This window comes from Aythya fuligula, chromosome 6 (assembly GCF_009819795.1).
Source record: "Aythya fuligula isolate bAytFul2 chromosome 6, bAytFul2.pri, whole genome shotgun sequence".
Classification (NCBI taxonomy): domain Eukaryota; kingdom Metazoa; phylum Chordata; class Aves; order Anseriformes; family Anatidae; genus Aythya; species Aythya fuligula.
The window spans coordinates 12,722,867-12,738,785 of NC_045564.1; the positions used below are offsets into that span (position 1 = coordinate 12,722,867).

The following is a 15,919-nucleotide window of genomic DNA, read 5'->3' on the forward strand; positions in this document are numbered from 1 at the left end:
TTACTAATTCATTACTTTTATAGCAAAGAAGAAAAAATAATATTTTAGGAAAGACAAAGGGACAAACTCAAAAACTTTGCAGATCACAGCCTATAACTCATATTCAAGAATCCCTGGAAAATTTTGGAAACCATGTCTGCTAGACAGCCTTTCACATCTATTAAACAAACACGTAGCCACAAAAAATATCCCATCTAGAATTGAAGTTCAGGTGTTCAAGACAAAATTCAAGGTAAACTCATTGCCTGTAGAGCTCATAAATATGACCTTATGACAGAATGCTGGCCCACCAGACCCTTCCATTCAAAGTCAATTTTTTACCAAAGACATGCTATAGTAGCTGAGTGTGAATCCATGACTTGAGAAAAACTGTAAAGTTAAAAAGGGAATTTGCATTATACTATGATTTGCAAATAGGATAAGTAAGTCTTCAAAATTTCATTAAAAGGGAACAAAAAAGATGCACAGAACAAAGAATGTAACAAATCTTCTCAAAAAATATTCTTACTAATTTCAGCTACTGGTTAAAAACAGCACATGGCATTACCTAATGAGCAATATCATCAAGTTCCATGAAAATGCCAGCTATTCCCACTTTGAAACATGGTACCTCGGAGTCCTTGAAACAAGAGGGTCTAGACTCTTCTCTGAACATCTCAGGAGTTACTCCCATCAAGAGAAGTTAGTTAGATGATCAACTACCTTCCTAAACTGGAATTACAGACAAAAACTCCCTGGTTTCCAGAATTACAATTGAAGTCAAGGTGAAATTAAACTTGAAAGACATCTATATTTTAAAAATTAAATAATCTGTATTTCTCAAATTGAAAGTCAAAAGAGTGTTACCAAGAAATTTGACGCCTCCACCACATTAGGTAACATTTTATCCACCCCTGTAAATTCCAGTTATTTTTGCACAAGCAATCTAGTTTTATAAAGACAAAACGCCATAGAGACAACAAAGTTCACCAAACTCTTTAACGATGGCTGAGATTCATTCGACTACAGTATTTTCTACATTCACTGTCATTCACTGCTAAGTTCCACAATGCTGTCTTATCAGTATATGCACAGCTAATTTTAATACACAAAGCTCCCCTATTACTATTCTCAAACCTAAACACTTTTAGCTGCAGTGCTATGGGATTCTGTTTGCTCTATGGAGATCCAGGATACTTGAACAAAAATAAGGGGCGAAAAGGGTTGCTGTTTTGTTTTGAGGCAATCCTAAACTTTCACAGAGTGGAAAGGTAAAATTACAGACTTTGAACATGTTCTTGGTTTCAGAAGACTAAAGGTCAAAATCAATACCAGCATATGACATAACGTCTCTAAATGCAGCTTCTCTAACAAAAATAAAGCAGAGTTAAGTCTGTAAAAAATACAACCTAGTTAAATACATTTAGGTGCATCTTTAGTGCTACAGGAAATTAAAACTGTGTGGAAATAGGTAATATTAACCACTTAACAAGACAATGTCCAAAGAGGTTCGATACTACTTCCAACATATAATCTCGCTGCAGGAGAAATCTGCCCTCTACCGGTAAGCAGAAAACCTTAAAAGGACACTTAAATTCCTGGACTTAAGAAGTGTGAACACTTCCTTATGTATATCCAATTTACTCATTAAAAAAAAAAAATCATTACCTGCTTCTGAGTCACTGACAACTCTGAAGCAAATAATCTTGAGTGTTTGTGTTCTGAAGCTCTAACAAATAAAACGTGCAAGGAGACACCAGTCAGTGTCTGTAACAAGCACAGGGAAAAGGATGGTTGTCAGTTAAGCATGTCTGTAACAAGAGAGGCCAGAGGAAACAGACATAGAAATGCTATCCGTTCATAAGAAACACCAACCACAGACCTCAAACAAGATGACAAAATATCCACAAGTTCAGTTACTGTACCCTATCACTATACAACTAGCATGTGAGCACTCTTAGAATAGTTTCCTACCAGTTGGCTTTGTAAATGAAAACAGTTGAAGAAGTTCTGTCCTAGTCTTCCTACCCATTCAAATTCCCTCCACATTGCTGATTTGACACAGATTAAATATAGGTTATTTTTAGCCCAGAGTATTTCTATAATTTATGAAACAGAAGCAGGAAGGTTATATTATCTGTCTATTCAGCACTGGAACGAGTACAAAATACTTCATCCTGCTCTGATACCAGCTATTCTTGGCTCTTTAAAATTGTCCCTCAGCACTGACAAAAGGGCCCACACTACAACAACATAAAACCACTGGGAAAATATGCAAGAGCGATAGATTTAATGAGCTCTTACAGAAATTTAAGTTTATTTTATTTGTACATAGAATAAGCTTGAACTGTTTGATCAACAGAATTTGATTTATAAAAAGGTCTTCCTCACACAGAATCAAAATAATACTAAGACTAAGCCAACTGATGACCCTTAGATGCTTCTAAGTCAAATAATCATTGAGAAAGATAAGTGATATAGAGTAACTTGCTGTTGGTTGCAGCATATTCTTCATTACTAAAAAAAACTTTTAAACCTATACTGAATATTTTCATTGCAAATATGTTCTGATTAAAATATAGCTGTTGGACTCAATGAAGAAATTACTTCAGAAAAGTTCTGTAGACCATATTTTTAGACTACCAAAGCAGTTTAGTCTACCATAGTACAAAATGACAACTACTCATCAGAATAAAGCACAGCTCAAGGGTTACATGTTCTATGACTTTTACGTATAAACACTCTACAATCCCAGCTATTTCTTTTGAACCTATGTCTACATCCTCCAGTACAAGTAAGACTTCTGTGGTGTAGTTCAGAAAAAGGGATGACATTTCCTCTTTAAAAGGAAAGACCCTGAAGAACACAGCTGGTCACTTTTTCTCCTCATAATTCTTACGGAAAAAAGGTATTTTCACCAATTTATAGAGACATCTGCATTTTACCAGAAAAATTTCAGAGAAAATTTGAGGGAAGGAAGGTTGAAGGAGAAAATAATATGTAACTTAAAAAAAATAAGACTGGTATCAACAACAATCTGATTTCTATTCAGTAGTTTACTGGTTAAAATCTTTCACTACGAAGACGTAGGGTTCCTGTGATGTGGAAACTGAACAAGAATCTCACCCTTACAAAACATATTACTCTCCAGTCAGCTCTCTTCTGATTTTTACAGGGGTATCATATTGACACTTTGATAGCCTTACTTGGCATATATAGCAAGAGCAATACATTTAAATAACAAATGTCATCTGATCTCATTTTTTCCAGTTATCCCACTGGACAAAAAGGAGGAAACAAGTCATATATTAAAAAAAATACATACAGACAGTTCCTGAATGAAAGAAACCACTTATCTTCTACTTCACAAATTGTGTTTATAAGCATGGAATAGCCATGAAGAATCATGAGATAGTTTTGTCTACAGGCTTTCCTGCATTAAAATTTAAGTTAGTTAAACTAAAGTCAAAGTAACAAATTCTGACCTCTTACTTTACCTCTTTGAAAACAGGATATAATTATGGGCATACTAAATTTTCTGTGTAATACCATGGTGTTTCGGACATTATTTAAAAACAAAAGTGCCATAGAAAAACTCAGGTTACATTCAGCTTTGTTAGTTATTATGGCCTGGACTAGATCTTACACTATTATCATTAACAGATGCTCATAAATGAGATCTTTGACACAAAAGTATATATAATGTACAGTGCTGTATACCACTTTACAAATAATAATCAAAAGAAATCACTGAATTGATATACTTACCATTTTATGGTCATTGACTATCATGAGCTCCAAATATTTCATTTCTTCAAAGATACCACGAGATGCCTGATGGATTAAAGAAATTCTCTGAGAAATCATAAAGATGCAGTGATTTTCAAAAATAAGTGCAGCTGCTGATATAACAGGGTTACTTATTATGTAGGGTGTGCAAGCCTGTAAGAACTGGGTCAGACCTTTAACTACAGTAATTCATCATAGCTCCACTAACTTAGCAAGTTTTGATAATTGACACTGGCTGAAAATCTGAGTCACACCATTAGGAATAAGTTTAGAATCTACTTTTTGGTTCAGTGCAGAAGCTGCCACTGCTTCTCTGCTCTCTGATTTTCACAAAGGAGAAAAATCTCAAACACTAGAAACTCTTAGTTTACTATTCATCACAGATTTAAGGAGAAAGTTAGTAAAAATAAATAGGCCCTTAAAAAATATACCAAGATTGTATAAGACAGTGGAAAAATACCAATTAATTTCCTTAAACTCAGTTATTTCCCAAGCTCTCACGCATATGCACACTCAGATCATTAGGACTATCAACTGGGTTCTCTCAATAACCCAGTCAAATGAGATGTCCTTATTTGGAGTTCTTCTTTGACCATACTACTTAACATGCCAAATGAAAATGAAGTCAGGTACCTTCAAATAGCAATACCTCATCCAAAATTAATCTTTATAAACAAGGAGACTCAAAACCTAAAACTCACCACTTTCTAAACTCATTTTCACTACTGAACTTCTGAGTTTTGCTTTTAGAAGAATTTTATTGTTTTATTGATAATTGTATTATATATCAATTTTAAGCTACCAAAATAATTAAATAATAAAAAATTAATTATAATAATGAAATAAAGCCCCTCTTCACTCAAGTCTGAAAATGAATGTTTCTGGCCATGTTTTTATAAATGGTCTTAACGCGGGGTCACATTTCTACTCACTGCTCTCTTTCTTCTCTTTCTCCTCAGCCACTGTAGTTCGGAGAGAAAGGGCCATTCAGAACTAGAATCAGTCTCTGTACAAATTAGAATTGAAGAATTTCATAGCATTATTTTAAACTACTGATATACAGTGTCTAAACCAAACGTGGATTAAGATCACCAAAATCAGAATAACCTTTGATATTGAAAAGTTCATTCTTTTAAAATACACATTAAATATTTCATATAAAAACACAAGCCATTCAGAAATCTAGAGTTAGAATTAAAGCATGCAAGGGGAGGTAGAAAGATTGCAAATTTGGCTTAGGACATATGTTTTCTTTCATTTTTTGTCCTCAATAGCATTAACATCACTGATTAAATTAATTGATTTGCAGAACTCTAAATACGTGTCTTTATAAGCCTTTTAATCTGCTTTTGATTCCACTACAATAATTGTGAAACAATTTTAGTATTTATTTTTCAAGTTTTTCTAAATAATCGGCAACTTTAAATAGACTCTATTAGCCTAATATTCAAATCGTTCAAGTTATACGTACAATTATATCCAATATTGAAAAACTCATAAGCAAAAACATACCAAGGTCCCGCAACTGCTTGGAGGCTTGTGTTCCATAAGTTCTCTGGATCATATGTGGCCTACTTTTGCTTTCCTGGTAAGAAAAATATATGATATTTTATTCTAATTAATAATTAGCAAGTGAAAAGTGAGGTATTTCTTTCACTATTTATATTTTTTGTTATTTTTTGCATGCAAACATAGTACTGATTTGGCATAGCACTAATTTGAAAAAATGCTTGCAATCCTAAGTAAATCATGGAGCTTCTCTGCTTCAGCCCATTCACTGTCCTGCAAAACTCAGATATCACAGTTGGTTTTGAGATTACTTGAAAAAAAGCTCCTTTAAAATCCTTGTGTTAGAGAATATAAACCATTTACTTATATAAATCAAGTTAAAGAGCATGTATACATATATATATATATATATATATTTAGATGAAATTTTCCTCTCCCAGAAGAAACGCAAGGATATGCTTACTATTTATGACAAAAATCTATCTTCCTAATTGCAGCAAAATGCAAGAAACTAATCAATATGGTATCTTTAAGAGGCTTTTTTCACCCTAATTGTTGAGTACACCAATAAAAAGAACACTTTTAATGCATGCTTTCTTTAGAAGTCTGACATGCTCCAAATTATCACATTTTGGTATCTGCTCTAGAAGATACCTGTCTTTTCTTCTATAACACCTCTTCTGCAGAGGCTGCCAAAACAAGCAATTCTTTTCAAAGGGTAAGATGCTACTGTTCTGTAATTTCTGTGAAAAATACCCAATGAACAGAAGGAAAATACAGCATATTTTTGCCTTATTTTACCCCCCATTGGAAAAAGATGTTTTGTATAACACCTGCCACAGTTAAGGTTAATCAAGCTGACTAACCTACATGCTGAAGCCTGTGGCCCAAGATATTTATCTCACATAGTACAATCAAAGTATGAGCTACTGAAAACTTGGCAGCTGTATTATTTTGATCTTCAAAAGTTTTGAGAAAAATACTTATCTGTCCTCTTATCATTTAGAATTCTACCACTTGAATCCTCAACAAAATTGGCAGATGGTGTCTCACTTCTTTAATTTCTCCTCTGACTACTATATTTATACCATTGTATAAATAACATTTCCATTAATTTACTGTATCTGTACCATCAGTTTTTAACCTTACAACCTATGAATACATGTTACATCAAAATGCATTACATGGCTTAACACACGGCATGTAATATGTTTTTTGAGGAGACTGAGAAATGTCAGTCTTTTTAGATGTAACATTTTTTAGCATCTGTATTGTTTCCTTTAAAATCCAAGAGTTGACCATCCAAATGATACTGATTCCTCTGAATGTTGATTCCATTTCCTTGAAAGCTTCAGGAGTCAAAGATTTTGTAGATCTTACTCTGGGCTACAATTTCATCTTTATAGTCACTAAAACAAATCAGTTCTGCAGCATTATGTTACTTATCATATACTGTAAGTACTAAAACAAGGCAAATTTGAGAGATGTGATACAGCATCTAGAACAGACCCTACAGACTAAGAATGATATGAACCTTAACATTGTCTCAATGTTGCAGATTCATTCTGCTGAAAATCAGTCAAATCTTTGAACCACTCTAAAGATAGAAACCTACCTGTTTTTATTATCACCTGTGAAATGTAGTCAGTTCTATTAGCAGATAGTTCTAGGAACAGTTGTATTTAACGACTGAAGTGAATACTTGAAAAAATAATTATAGGTAATATATTTGCGTAAGTAAAATCCCAAATCACATATATGAATGTGACTATGCTGGATCAGAATAATTTAAGCTATACAGTGACTTAACACGTGTAAAGTCTAAGATACCCAGATATAATTATCTACTTCATTAAACTCTTTCTGGAAACACGATAGATCAAACAGCAGTCTGATTCAGCTTCAAATTTGGATCCAACTGCTTTAAGATAGATGATTTCCAGAGATCCCTCCTATGAATTTATAAATCCTTTATTTCAAGTACTAGAGCAAATTAATAAACACTTTTTGACATTCCATAGCCATTTGCTATGGAATGTATCTTACTACTCTACTTCCAATATCTAAACGATTAACAATAAAAGAAAGAAAAGAAAAGAAAGATCTTAAGCAGCTCATGCTTGCACATTTCTTGCCTTAAGTAAATTCCAATCAGGTATTTTACAATACTTTTGTTTTCCTTATGAACGGATAAGTCAGGTCACATGTTTACTGATTTATTCTAATACTTCTATTTACTATTTCTTGAGCACTCTCTTTAGCAAATTAAGTATAAAATCAGATCAAAATAAACTTACTGTACTGTGGGTCAAATCCATTGGTTCTATCATGTACAGATAGTTTCTATCTTCAAACATGCCACTAGAACATAGGGAAACAGAAGTGATAGTTAGGATTACACGGGAATTAACCTGACTCCAACATAAGATTTTTGACTAAATAAAACCAAACTTGGGGCTGAAAATATCATCAATATTAAAATAAATTCCATATAAATACATTTCCATTCTATACAGCAAAAACTAGTATTTTTTTTCCCAGAAATCAGGCACATTTTCATGAAATAACACTGCATGTAGTGGTGATGTAATGATAAAATACCAGAGAGTAAATATTTGACCTTGGAAAAAGGGAGTCCTAAGACTCATATTAGCATGCAGAATGAGGTGAGTAACAAATCCTAGTAAGGACTAATATCTTACTTTTTTTTCCCTGCATAATATAATAAAAAGATCAATTATTCAGTAGGCTAACAGAATCATGCATGAATACTGTGCATACTGCTGAAGTACAATTATTGTTTATCCTCCACCTTAATAAGGCATCTTGGTGAAATATTTATTGCTGCTTGCCATACTCAAAAGATTTCATGAGACAGTATCAAAAGACTTTAAATCTAATGATACTAAAAAATGTGTTAGCAGTTTGGCATAGCTGGTACTGGTAAATCAAAACCCCAAAAATCTTTGGGCCTAGAGAATTTCAGTCTATCACGCGTTAAGTGATAATATTCAAGAGCAGTAATTAGTTAATAGCCTTGTTTGAAAAATGAGAAATACACTTACTGAAGACCATTACAAGTTGAAAGAGCAACTTTGGAGTCCTTGACACCTCTGATATTTCCATGGTAGTAACAATGCTCTCCACCCTATTCATGTATTAAAAGAAAAAAAAAAAAAAAGAAAATGGAAAACTCATGGAAAATTACTCTGATTTCCTGTCTGTTGCTTAAAACCAAGGAGAAAAAAAGTTCTAACATCTTGCATCAGATAAAATTTCAGAAAAAGCAGTGATTGCTAAACTAAATCCCAATGACAAGTTGCTAGTAAGAGAAAATTGCTAGTAAGAGAAAAACTGTGCACAGTAAAGACTAACTTAAATGTTCAAGCCATAATGTGAGTTATTCTCTTGTACTTACAATGCTCTCACAGCATTCTCCATCTTTTTTTTTAAAACACATTTTTTTTTTGCTGTAAATTGATTCCGAAAAAACGTTATGTAATGCAGGTTATATGAGTAGTGAGTTATTTCTTGATACCTTCCAGATCAGTTCAAATTACAAGTAACACAGTGTTCATCAATCAGCTGGCATGTGTTTGGCTTGGATTTAGATTCTACCAACTCAAGTTTGATTTTGATGTCTCTAAAAATTTGTTAATTAAAATGTTGTATCATTAAAATGTAGGTACCAGTATTACTGATGATGAATGAGCCAGAAGGTGAATACAGCTTATCAACACTAAAATGTACAGTTGCATTTTTACTCTGTAGATCAAAAGGGTAATAAAGGTCAACTCTTGAGTTTAACTACATAAAATTCAAAATTGATGCAAAATCCAATTATTCAAAAAAGGTAGGATTTTTGTGATTTTCTAAGCAAATTAACAGTCATATTTTAGACAAGATCCTGGCTTTGAAAAAGTAATAACATTTAAATTACCTACAAGCATGTTGAAATGTTAGAGACTTAAACAACAACAACAAAAAAATATTACGCAAACTACAACTAAAACCTCAGTTCTGAAAGGCCTTAATTATTTGAAATAAGGGAGGAAGACCCTGATGAATGCTACAGTGCAGGATTTGAACAGTCAATAGCTGCAGGGATTAGGCAGAACAGAATTTGTTCAGAAGTCCTATCAAATGGGTGTTCAATGAAACTGAATATAGTCTGCCATTTCTCCCCAGAGAGATAAGAGAAGCTGCAATACGGAGGAACAAGACAAAACAAGAAGCAAAATACCACAGGAAACATTTGGTGCATACTTAAAATCTTCAAGTTCTGATTCTCAAAAGCCTTGCTCAGATAACATATGAACTCTAGTGAATGCTACATGCTTTCCCCAAATTCAAAGTGCAACTTTGCTGGATTGAGAATTGCTACCCAATCCTCATCATAGAGTGCGCTACACTGACCACCCCTCTCCTAAAGCAATTGGCTCTTGACTAAGCTCTCCTTAAAGTGGGCAAAGAAGCAACCTAATCGTTGAAGGGGACTTCAGGCATGCTCAGAACACATCTATGAGAGTGACAAGGTTAAGTTCCTCACATAATAGAGTTGCAGTGGCTTATTAAGTATAGAGCATTACATGAAAATGCCCTTCTCAACATTTAACACAAGTTTTTCATTTCTTAACAATTTCCCAGGTCACCTTGAGGAGAGTTGACTCCCAGCTCCTCACTTTCCAGAAACGTGCTCTAGCTCCAAAGCTACTGGCTATTTTGTGTCAGAGTACCCTTTGTGAATCACACTGAGGCAGTTTCCTTTTGTAGAAAACACAGATTCATGAAATCAGAAAGAGGAAGCACAATTTTATTCCCCAGAGGCTAGGAAGCTTCTAGGAAACATCTTAACAGCAGACTACAACAAATAAATGATTTAGATGGGAGATTCAGAAATAATTGTTTTGTCAAACCATCATCTACTCACATGCAAGAATTACTAGTGTTAAAATAACTTCATGAAGATCTTTTTTAATCTGTTTTTTGGGGGACTTTCCACAGCTTTACAAGCTATTGTTTTTCTAAATGTTCTATGTCCTAAATCTGTATGTTTAATTTTTCCATTTAATGCAGGTAGGGTTACACTGCACTATTAACAGTTTTGTATTATTTTGATCATAAATAGCTAAGTATGTATAAAAAAAAATGAACAACTCTGGCATATTTTAGGAATACTTACTATAGGCAGCCACAAATCACATTATTAAATCCTTTATCTCTATTCTCATGCAGAATTTAATTCTACCCTAATTGCTGGACAGCAGAATTACTAAACCCTAATATCACTGAGGAATAACGTGTTTAGGACTGTTAAAGGCTTACAGAACTACTTATTCTGACTAAGGATAGAATTAAACAAGTATATTTATTGTCTATCAACAAAAAGCATCAAGAACAACATTAACAGACTGTTTAGGCTTTTAGCATTTAAGAAGCAGCTACAACATTACTCTGATTTTCTAAAGCATATACGAAAGAAGAAGAATTTAGTGAATTTAGAAGCTTTTAAATAACAGAAATTCTGGTGCTACATGTCACTGAAGCTTAAATAAAGAAAACTGAATGACACTGATTTACTTCATTTTAATAGCTGGTCTTTAATGTCTATCAATGATAACACTAGCTAAACTAAAGATAAAAAACATTCTTAAAAAGTTTTATTAAAAACCTTTCAGTACAGTTGTCTTGCTCCCACACTGTTTGAAAATGTAGCATTCATAATCAAAATATTAATTCTGATATCATGTCATCCGAATTCCAATAAGCATATTGAATCCATTGCTTCTGCAATTACTATAACTTGAAGAATTAGTAAAACATGTAAATACTCTTTAACTATGCAAAGCATTATTTCGACTTTGCATCTTGTTTAATGAGTTATTCAGATACTGAATGAAATTCCCTAATAGACTCTATTGTGCACAATTTAATCAAAGTATTACACAAAAAGCAATCACTATGTATTTACTTTTCCATCAGTGAAAGAATACATATAACATGCTTTTTAACAACTAAATTGTGATCATCTTTCTTGCACAAGCAGCTTTTCAAACTTTTTAAGTTTGCTGTGCAATTGAGGAAATTACTGTTTGTTCTCTGTTGTTTTCACTCTTATAAACAAATCAACCCCTTCTAGAAAACACATTATTTTTCGCCGAGATCTCACTTCTTTGCATCCATATCAGGAAACAATCCTTTATTTATTCAAGTCTAAAGATTACAAGATACTGCAGCAGCTTAGGATGCAGTCCTTATTTGACCTCCTAAACTAACTGCATGTATAGTTTCTGAAGTTATAATTACGCCTTTATGACATTAATGTGACCTCAGGAGCAATACTGTTGTTTCTAAATAAATCAATTCAGAGAAGATCCCCTGGGAAGTTTGAATCAAGTTACTGCAGCACACAAAGGCAGTACTTTTGCTCAGTTTAAAGTTCCAGTATAATTTTCTAGTCAGATTCATGATTCAGCAACCGCAGTGCTCAATGCTAGTGCTGCAGCTAACAATTGCATGAGCTTGCCCAAATTCCAGAGGGAACTGTTTTTTTGCATCACTTAGCTTTTTTTTGCCCATTCTGCAGAGTACTGAGTCTCAATGAAATGAAACCACTTTCTTAGTATGTTACATGAAACAATTTCTTCATTTCAGTAGAATACCAAAAAGTATGTGACAATAATTATATTGCAATGTCCTTGTTTTATTTTGACCTTATCTATGACGTAGTTTTGGGATTCTCTAAAGCAAGGACAAAATAATCAATGAGACATCTAGTATTTGAACAAACAAGTCCCACTCTGCTGAAGGCATAAATGCAACTATTCAAGTTTCACTCTAAATTGAGATGTATTTCATATATAATAAACTCACAACAAATAATGCAGCATTTAGATCAGCTATGAAATAAGTCATTCCTTGAAAATGCATTTTATAATCTTCCTATGAACCTACAAGTCTTCATTTTGTTAATATAACAAAAAAATTATTCTGATTTCACTAATGCTAAACTATCTTACATAACTTTATCTTTTTGTCTTTGGATCAATAGTTTATTGGCATTGAATTCAATGTAGGAGACAGTTTGACAAATTAAATTAATTGGAAGTCAAGTAATATGCTGTTTTTGTAGTAACTCCAGAGGTTAAGGTTTCAGTTTGTTTTCCTTTTTTGTTTCCCAGCTGTATAATTCTTGCAAAGAAAAGTCACTGCAAGTTGTTTGTTTGTAAGTCTTAGATTTCCATTATCTCTTTCCCTTTCAATTTCTACTAAGGATACATAAATAATTCATGAAGACTACCCTACATTTTACAAGGCATAACTGTTCCGGAACTACCTGGATCATCTAAATTACTGCCACCTATCACTGCCCACTTCCCACCCCCACCACACAGGTCTCCTTCGTTGTACAATTCTTGTGTTACTGAGATATCTTTACATGATCAGATGAGTTTCCTCATGTGTCTGTAAAAAGGCTTCTGGTGTTTTAAGAAGTCTTGCAAATCTTTTTTTTTCTCCTTTTTTTCTTTTTTTTTTTTTCCCCTTTCTTTTTTAATTGTCATAATTCCCTCAGAAAGACCATTCTGACACATTTTAAGAGCACAATACCTTAGAAAACTTTGGTTTTCCATCTTCATAGTGAATCTCCACATAATTGGAAGATAACAAATCACTGTCAAAAAAAAAAAAAAAAAGAAAATAGCAAGATGAGAAAAATCCGAATAGTCTATACTGTTATGTAGATGTTTTAGTTAAAATCTTCAAACTATTTTTTCTTTCCTTGTAAATTAGTTTAAAAAATAAAACTCAGGCAGCTTGTGTCCAGCAAAGAGTCTGATTACGCACTGGGAGTCAGAGTTTGTTTCAGAAGGAGGAATTTCATTCTGCAATCCAATCCTATTTTAGATTTAGAATAATCTTATCAGCATTTAAAATATGTATTTAAAAAAAAATGAATCCAATGACTTTAGAACTTTTCTTGCTGCCAGTAATTATTACTGACAAAACATGCGCTTAGCTCATTATTGTTTTCAAAAACATTTTATATTTGACCTAAAAATCACATACAATATATGCAAGAGTGGACAGATAAATATGTGGTTGTCCCGAAGACCTCATTTGCACATCTGCAAAAACTTTAAAAAAAATAAATAAATAACAAAAACATGTACTACCCCCTTTCTTCGTTTTACTTTTTCTAAAAAAAAAAAAAAAAATCGATACACTGTAAATAACTTACAATTTTTTATTTTTATTTTTTGGAAGTAAGATTATCTAACCTGTGAAAATCCATAAATCATTTCAATGTCCCATTCACCTCTCACCCAGTTAAAATCAGGATTGCAATACAGTAGCCTCAGGACAGCAAAACAATTAAACATGTTAACTGTGGCATCATCTTATATAGAAGATAAATATGCTACTTAATGTGGTCCAGGTTTCCCAGCACTTTTCAGGCCTCTAAGAGCAGAGCCTGTACACTTACAAATTAAAAAAAAAATCATGAAAGGGTCTGCTAGTGACACAGATATGAAAAATATTGCTGCTATGAATAAAAAATATCATCATTATGGAAGCCTGGTCTGACGAAATAGTTCTAATGGGAATTCATGACTAACAACAACTTATAATAATAGGTATCTCAAACTGAGATTAGGCTATTAGCAGTCCTGATAAGACAGTAACTCAGGGACTACTGTCACATAAAATCGTTTCTTCGTGCTGCATTTATCAGGCATTATACTTATCAGAAAAGCTCCTGCAGAGGTCAGTTACCAGTGGTTCTCTTAAAAGCCCTTTTTGATGGCACTGAGAGACCACAGTATGGGCACTCCGTGCCTGCAACTCCAACAGCAATAGCTATGAATAATAACTGAAGTCTCATCATTTGTCTTAACCTTCACTTTGATATCAGTATTTAACAGATATACGTTTAAAGTGCTGATATAAAAATAACTTTAGCTGCATAAAATCATTTCTTACTTTCTCTATATACATCATGGTAAGCTATACATTTTCTGTGAGAAAATGAAAACACTTTATAAATAGTGCAAGTCCATAACCTCAATACAAACATTCACGACATTTAATGTGGCAAGGTTTGAAGCTTCTAAAAAGGATTACATATACAAAGCATTGAAACCGAAGAGTGTTGATAATATCCTTTTCTTCTTTGTCTTTTTCATGATTATTTAACAAATATAAGGACTGCTTTCCTCAACTACTTAACAGGGTAATTTGGACAACGCTGGAAGTAACTGACGCAGGTAGGAAAATGGAAAATTCTGACAAGACGTAAATTATATATATATATGTGTATATATATATATATATATATATATATATATAATGAGGATGTTTAAACCCTAGTACTATACTCAACTAGAAACAGCCTTGATCAACTGGATTCAGCTGGACTGGACATCCCCACTCCAACCTCAGTTGTTCTGTGTTTTTAATTGTTGTGCTTTGCTCAGTCTCATCACAGCCCACTGCAATCTAATACAGCAGATGAGGTTAACCTCATGAGGTGAGGTTGAACAGACACACAAGAATAAATCTGCTATTCTTTTAAGTCGCATTCACATAGCTATACATAAGCTTTCCTCAGCTGGAAGTTGAAGTCTTAAAGCTAATTTCTTAAACTTTGATAAGCTAGTACTGCTTGAGAAGGCCAGTTACAAACCTTAAGATTACTAGCACTTTGCTTACTTAGACTCAGATTTTTACAGTCACTTCTGCCTGAATCCACAGAGGCCATTTGGCTTCTTCAAACCAATGCCAGGATCCAGTTCTATCTACCAGTTTCCAAATCAAGCACACACTCTCTCCTCTCGTTGTTTATCCTCTTCTAGCAACCTTACATGAGCGATCTCAGAACTGCTTTCAGTGCTCTCCAGTACTTTTGGCATCTTTAAGACTTCCAGTGAGTGAATTCCCACTGGGTCTACTGACTCACAACTAACTGTGGTTTAATTAGAGGATCCCTTTGATTTGTCCCACTTCACATAATGTAAGAGCTGCTCAGAAGTTCTTTTATCCACCCTTTGCAGAATCTATCCAGACTTCAGCACTCTTTTCCCAGATTTTGGTTGGGCTACTGTTGTAATTTAATTGTTTCCTTCTCCATTCTTCAGCTTCTCACTACCTTCAACTGTAAAGGTAATAAACAAACAGAGTTCTACACGATAGGGTATCCAACATGACATGCTTATGGTGGAATATTCCTATCTATATCTTACATGCATAAAGCAAAGATGCAGCAGACAGTGGCTTTTCCAGCAAACACTTCACTTTTGCCACCACTGACTTTACAACTCCACTGTCTTGTGGACCTGCTAGATACAAAGTATTATCAACAAAATTCTCTGTGCTGAGCAAATTCCCTCCAAAGAATGTTGGGGCCTGCTACTAACAACATAATTCCCAAATGCCAAGGGGGGGATACTCTGAGAAGAGGGAAGGAAAAAAAACAACAACAAAAACATCCAGTATAACTTTCAAACATTTTTCCCAACATGAAAGACAGACACACAAAAGAACACTGTAATAAAGGCCTGGAATGTATCATTTAAAAGCTCATGTGCCCTACGAATAAGATACAGAACTCATGCATAATGTAGAGGTCTCCACATAACAAAAT

General features: G+C 33.6%; 1 protein-coding gene across 1 annotated transcript in view; it reads right to left on the minus strand.

Moving 5' to 3' along the window:
* Nucleotides 1-15,919, minus strand: part of ADAM23 (ADAM metallopeptidase domain 23) — a 71,703-nt gene that overhangs the window by 38,379 nt on the left and 17,405 nt on the right. Inside the window, exons 4-9 of the mRNA XM_032190002.1 lie at nucleotides 12,886-12,949; nucleotides 8,343-8,425; nucleotides 7,575-7,638; nucleotides 5,281-5,353; nucleotides 4,701-4,774; nucleotides 3,748-3,813 (exon numbers count right to left, since the gene is read on the minus strand). Coding sequence (XP_032045893.1) covers nucleotides 3,748-3,813; nucleotides 4,701-4,774; nucleotides 5,281-5,353; nucleotides 7,575-7,638; nucleotides 8,343-8,425; nucleotides 12,886-12,949 — 424 coding nt within the window. The remainder of the gene's footprint in view (nucleotides 1-3,747; nucleotides 3,814-4,700; nucleotides 4,775-5,280; nucleotides 5,354-7,574; nucleotides 7,639-8,342; nucleotides 8,426-12,885; nucleotides 12,950-15,919) is intronic.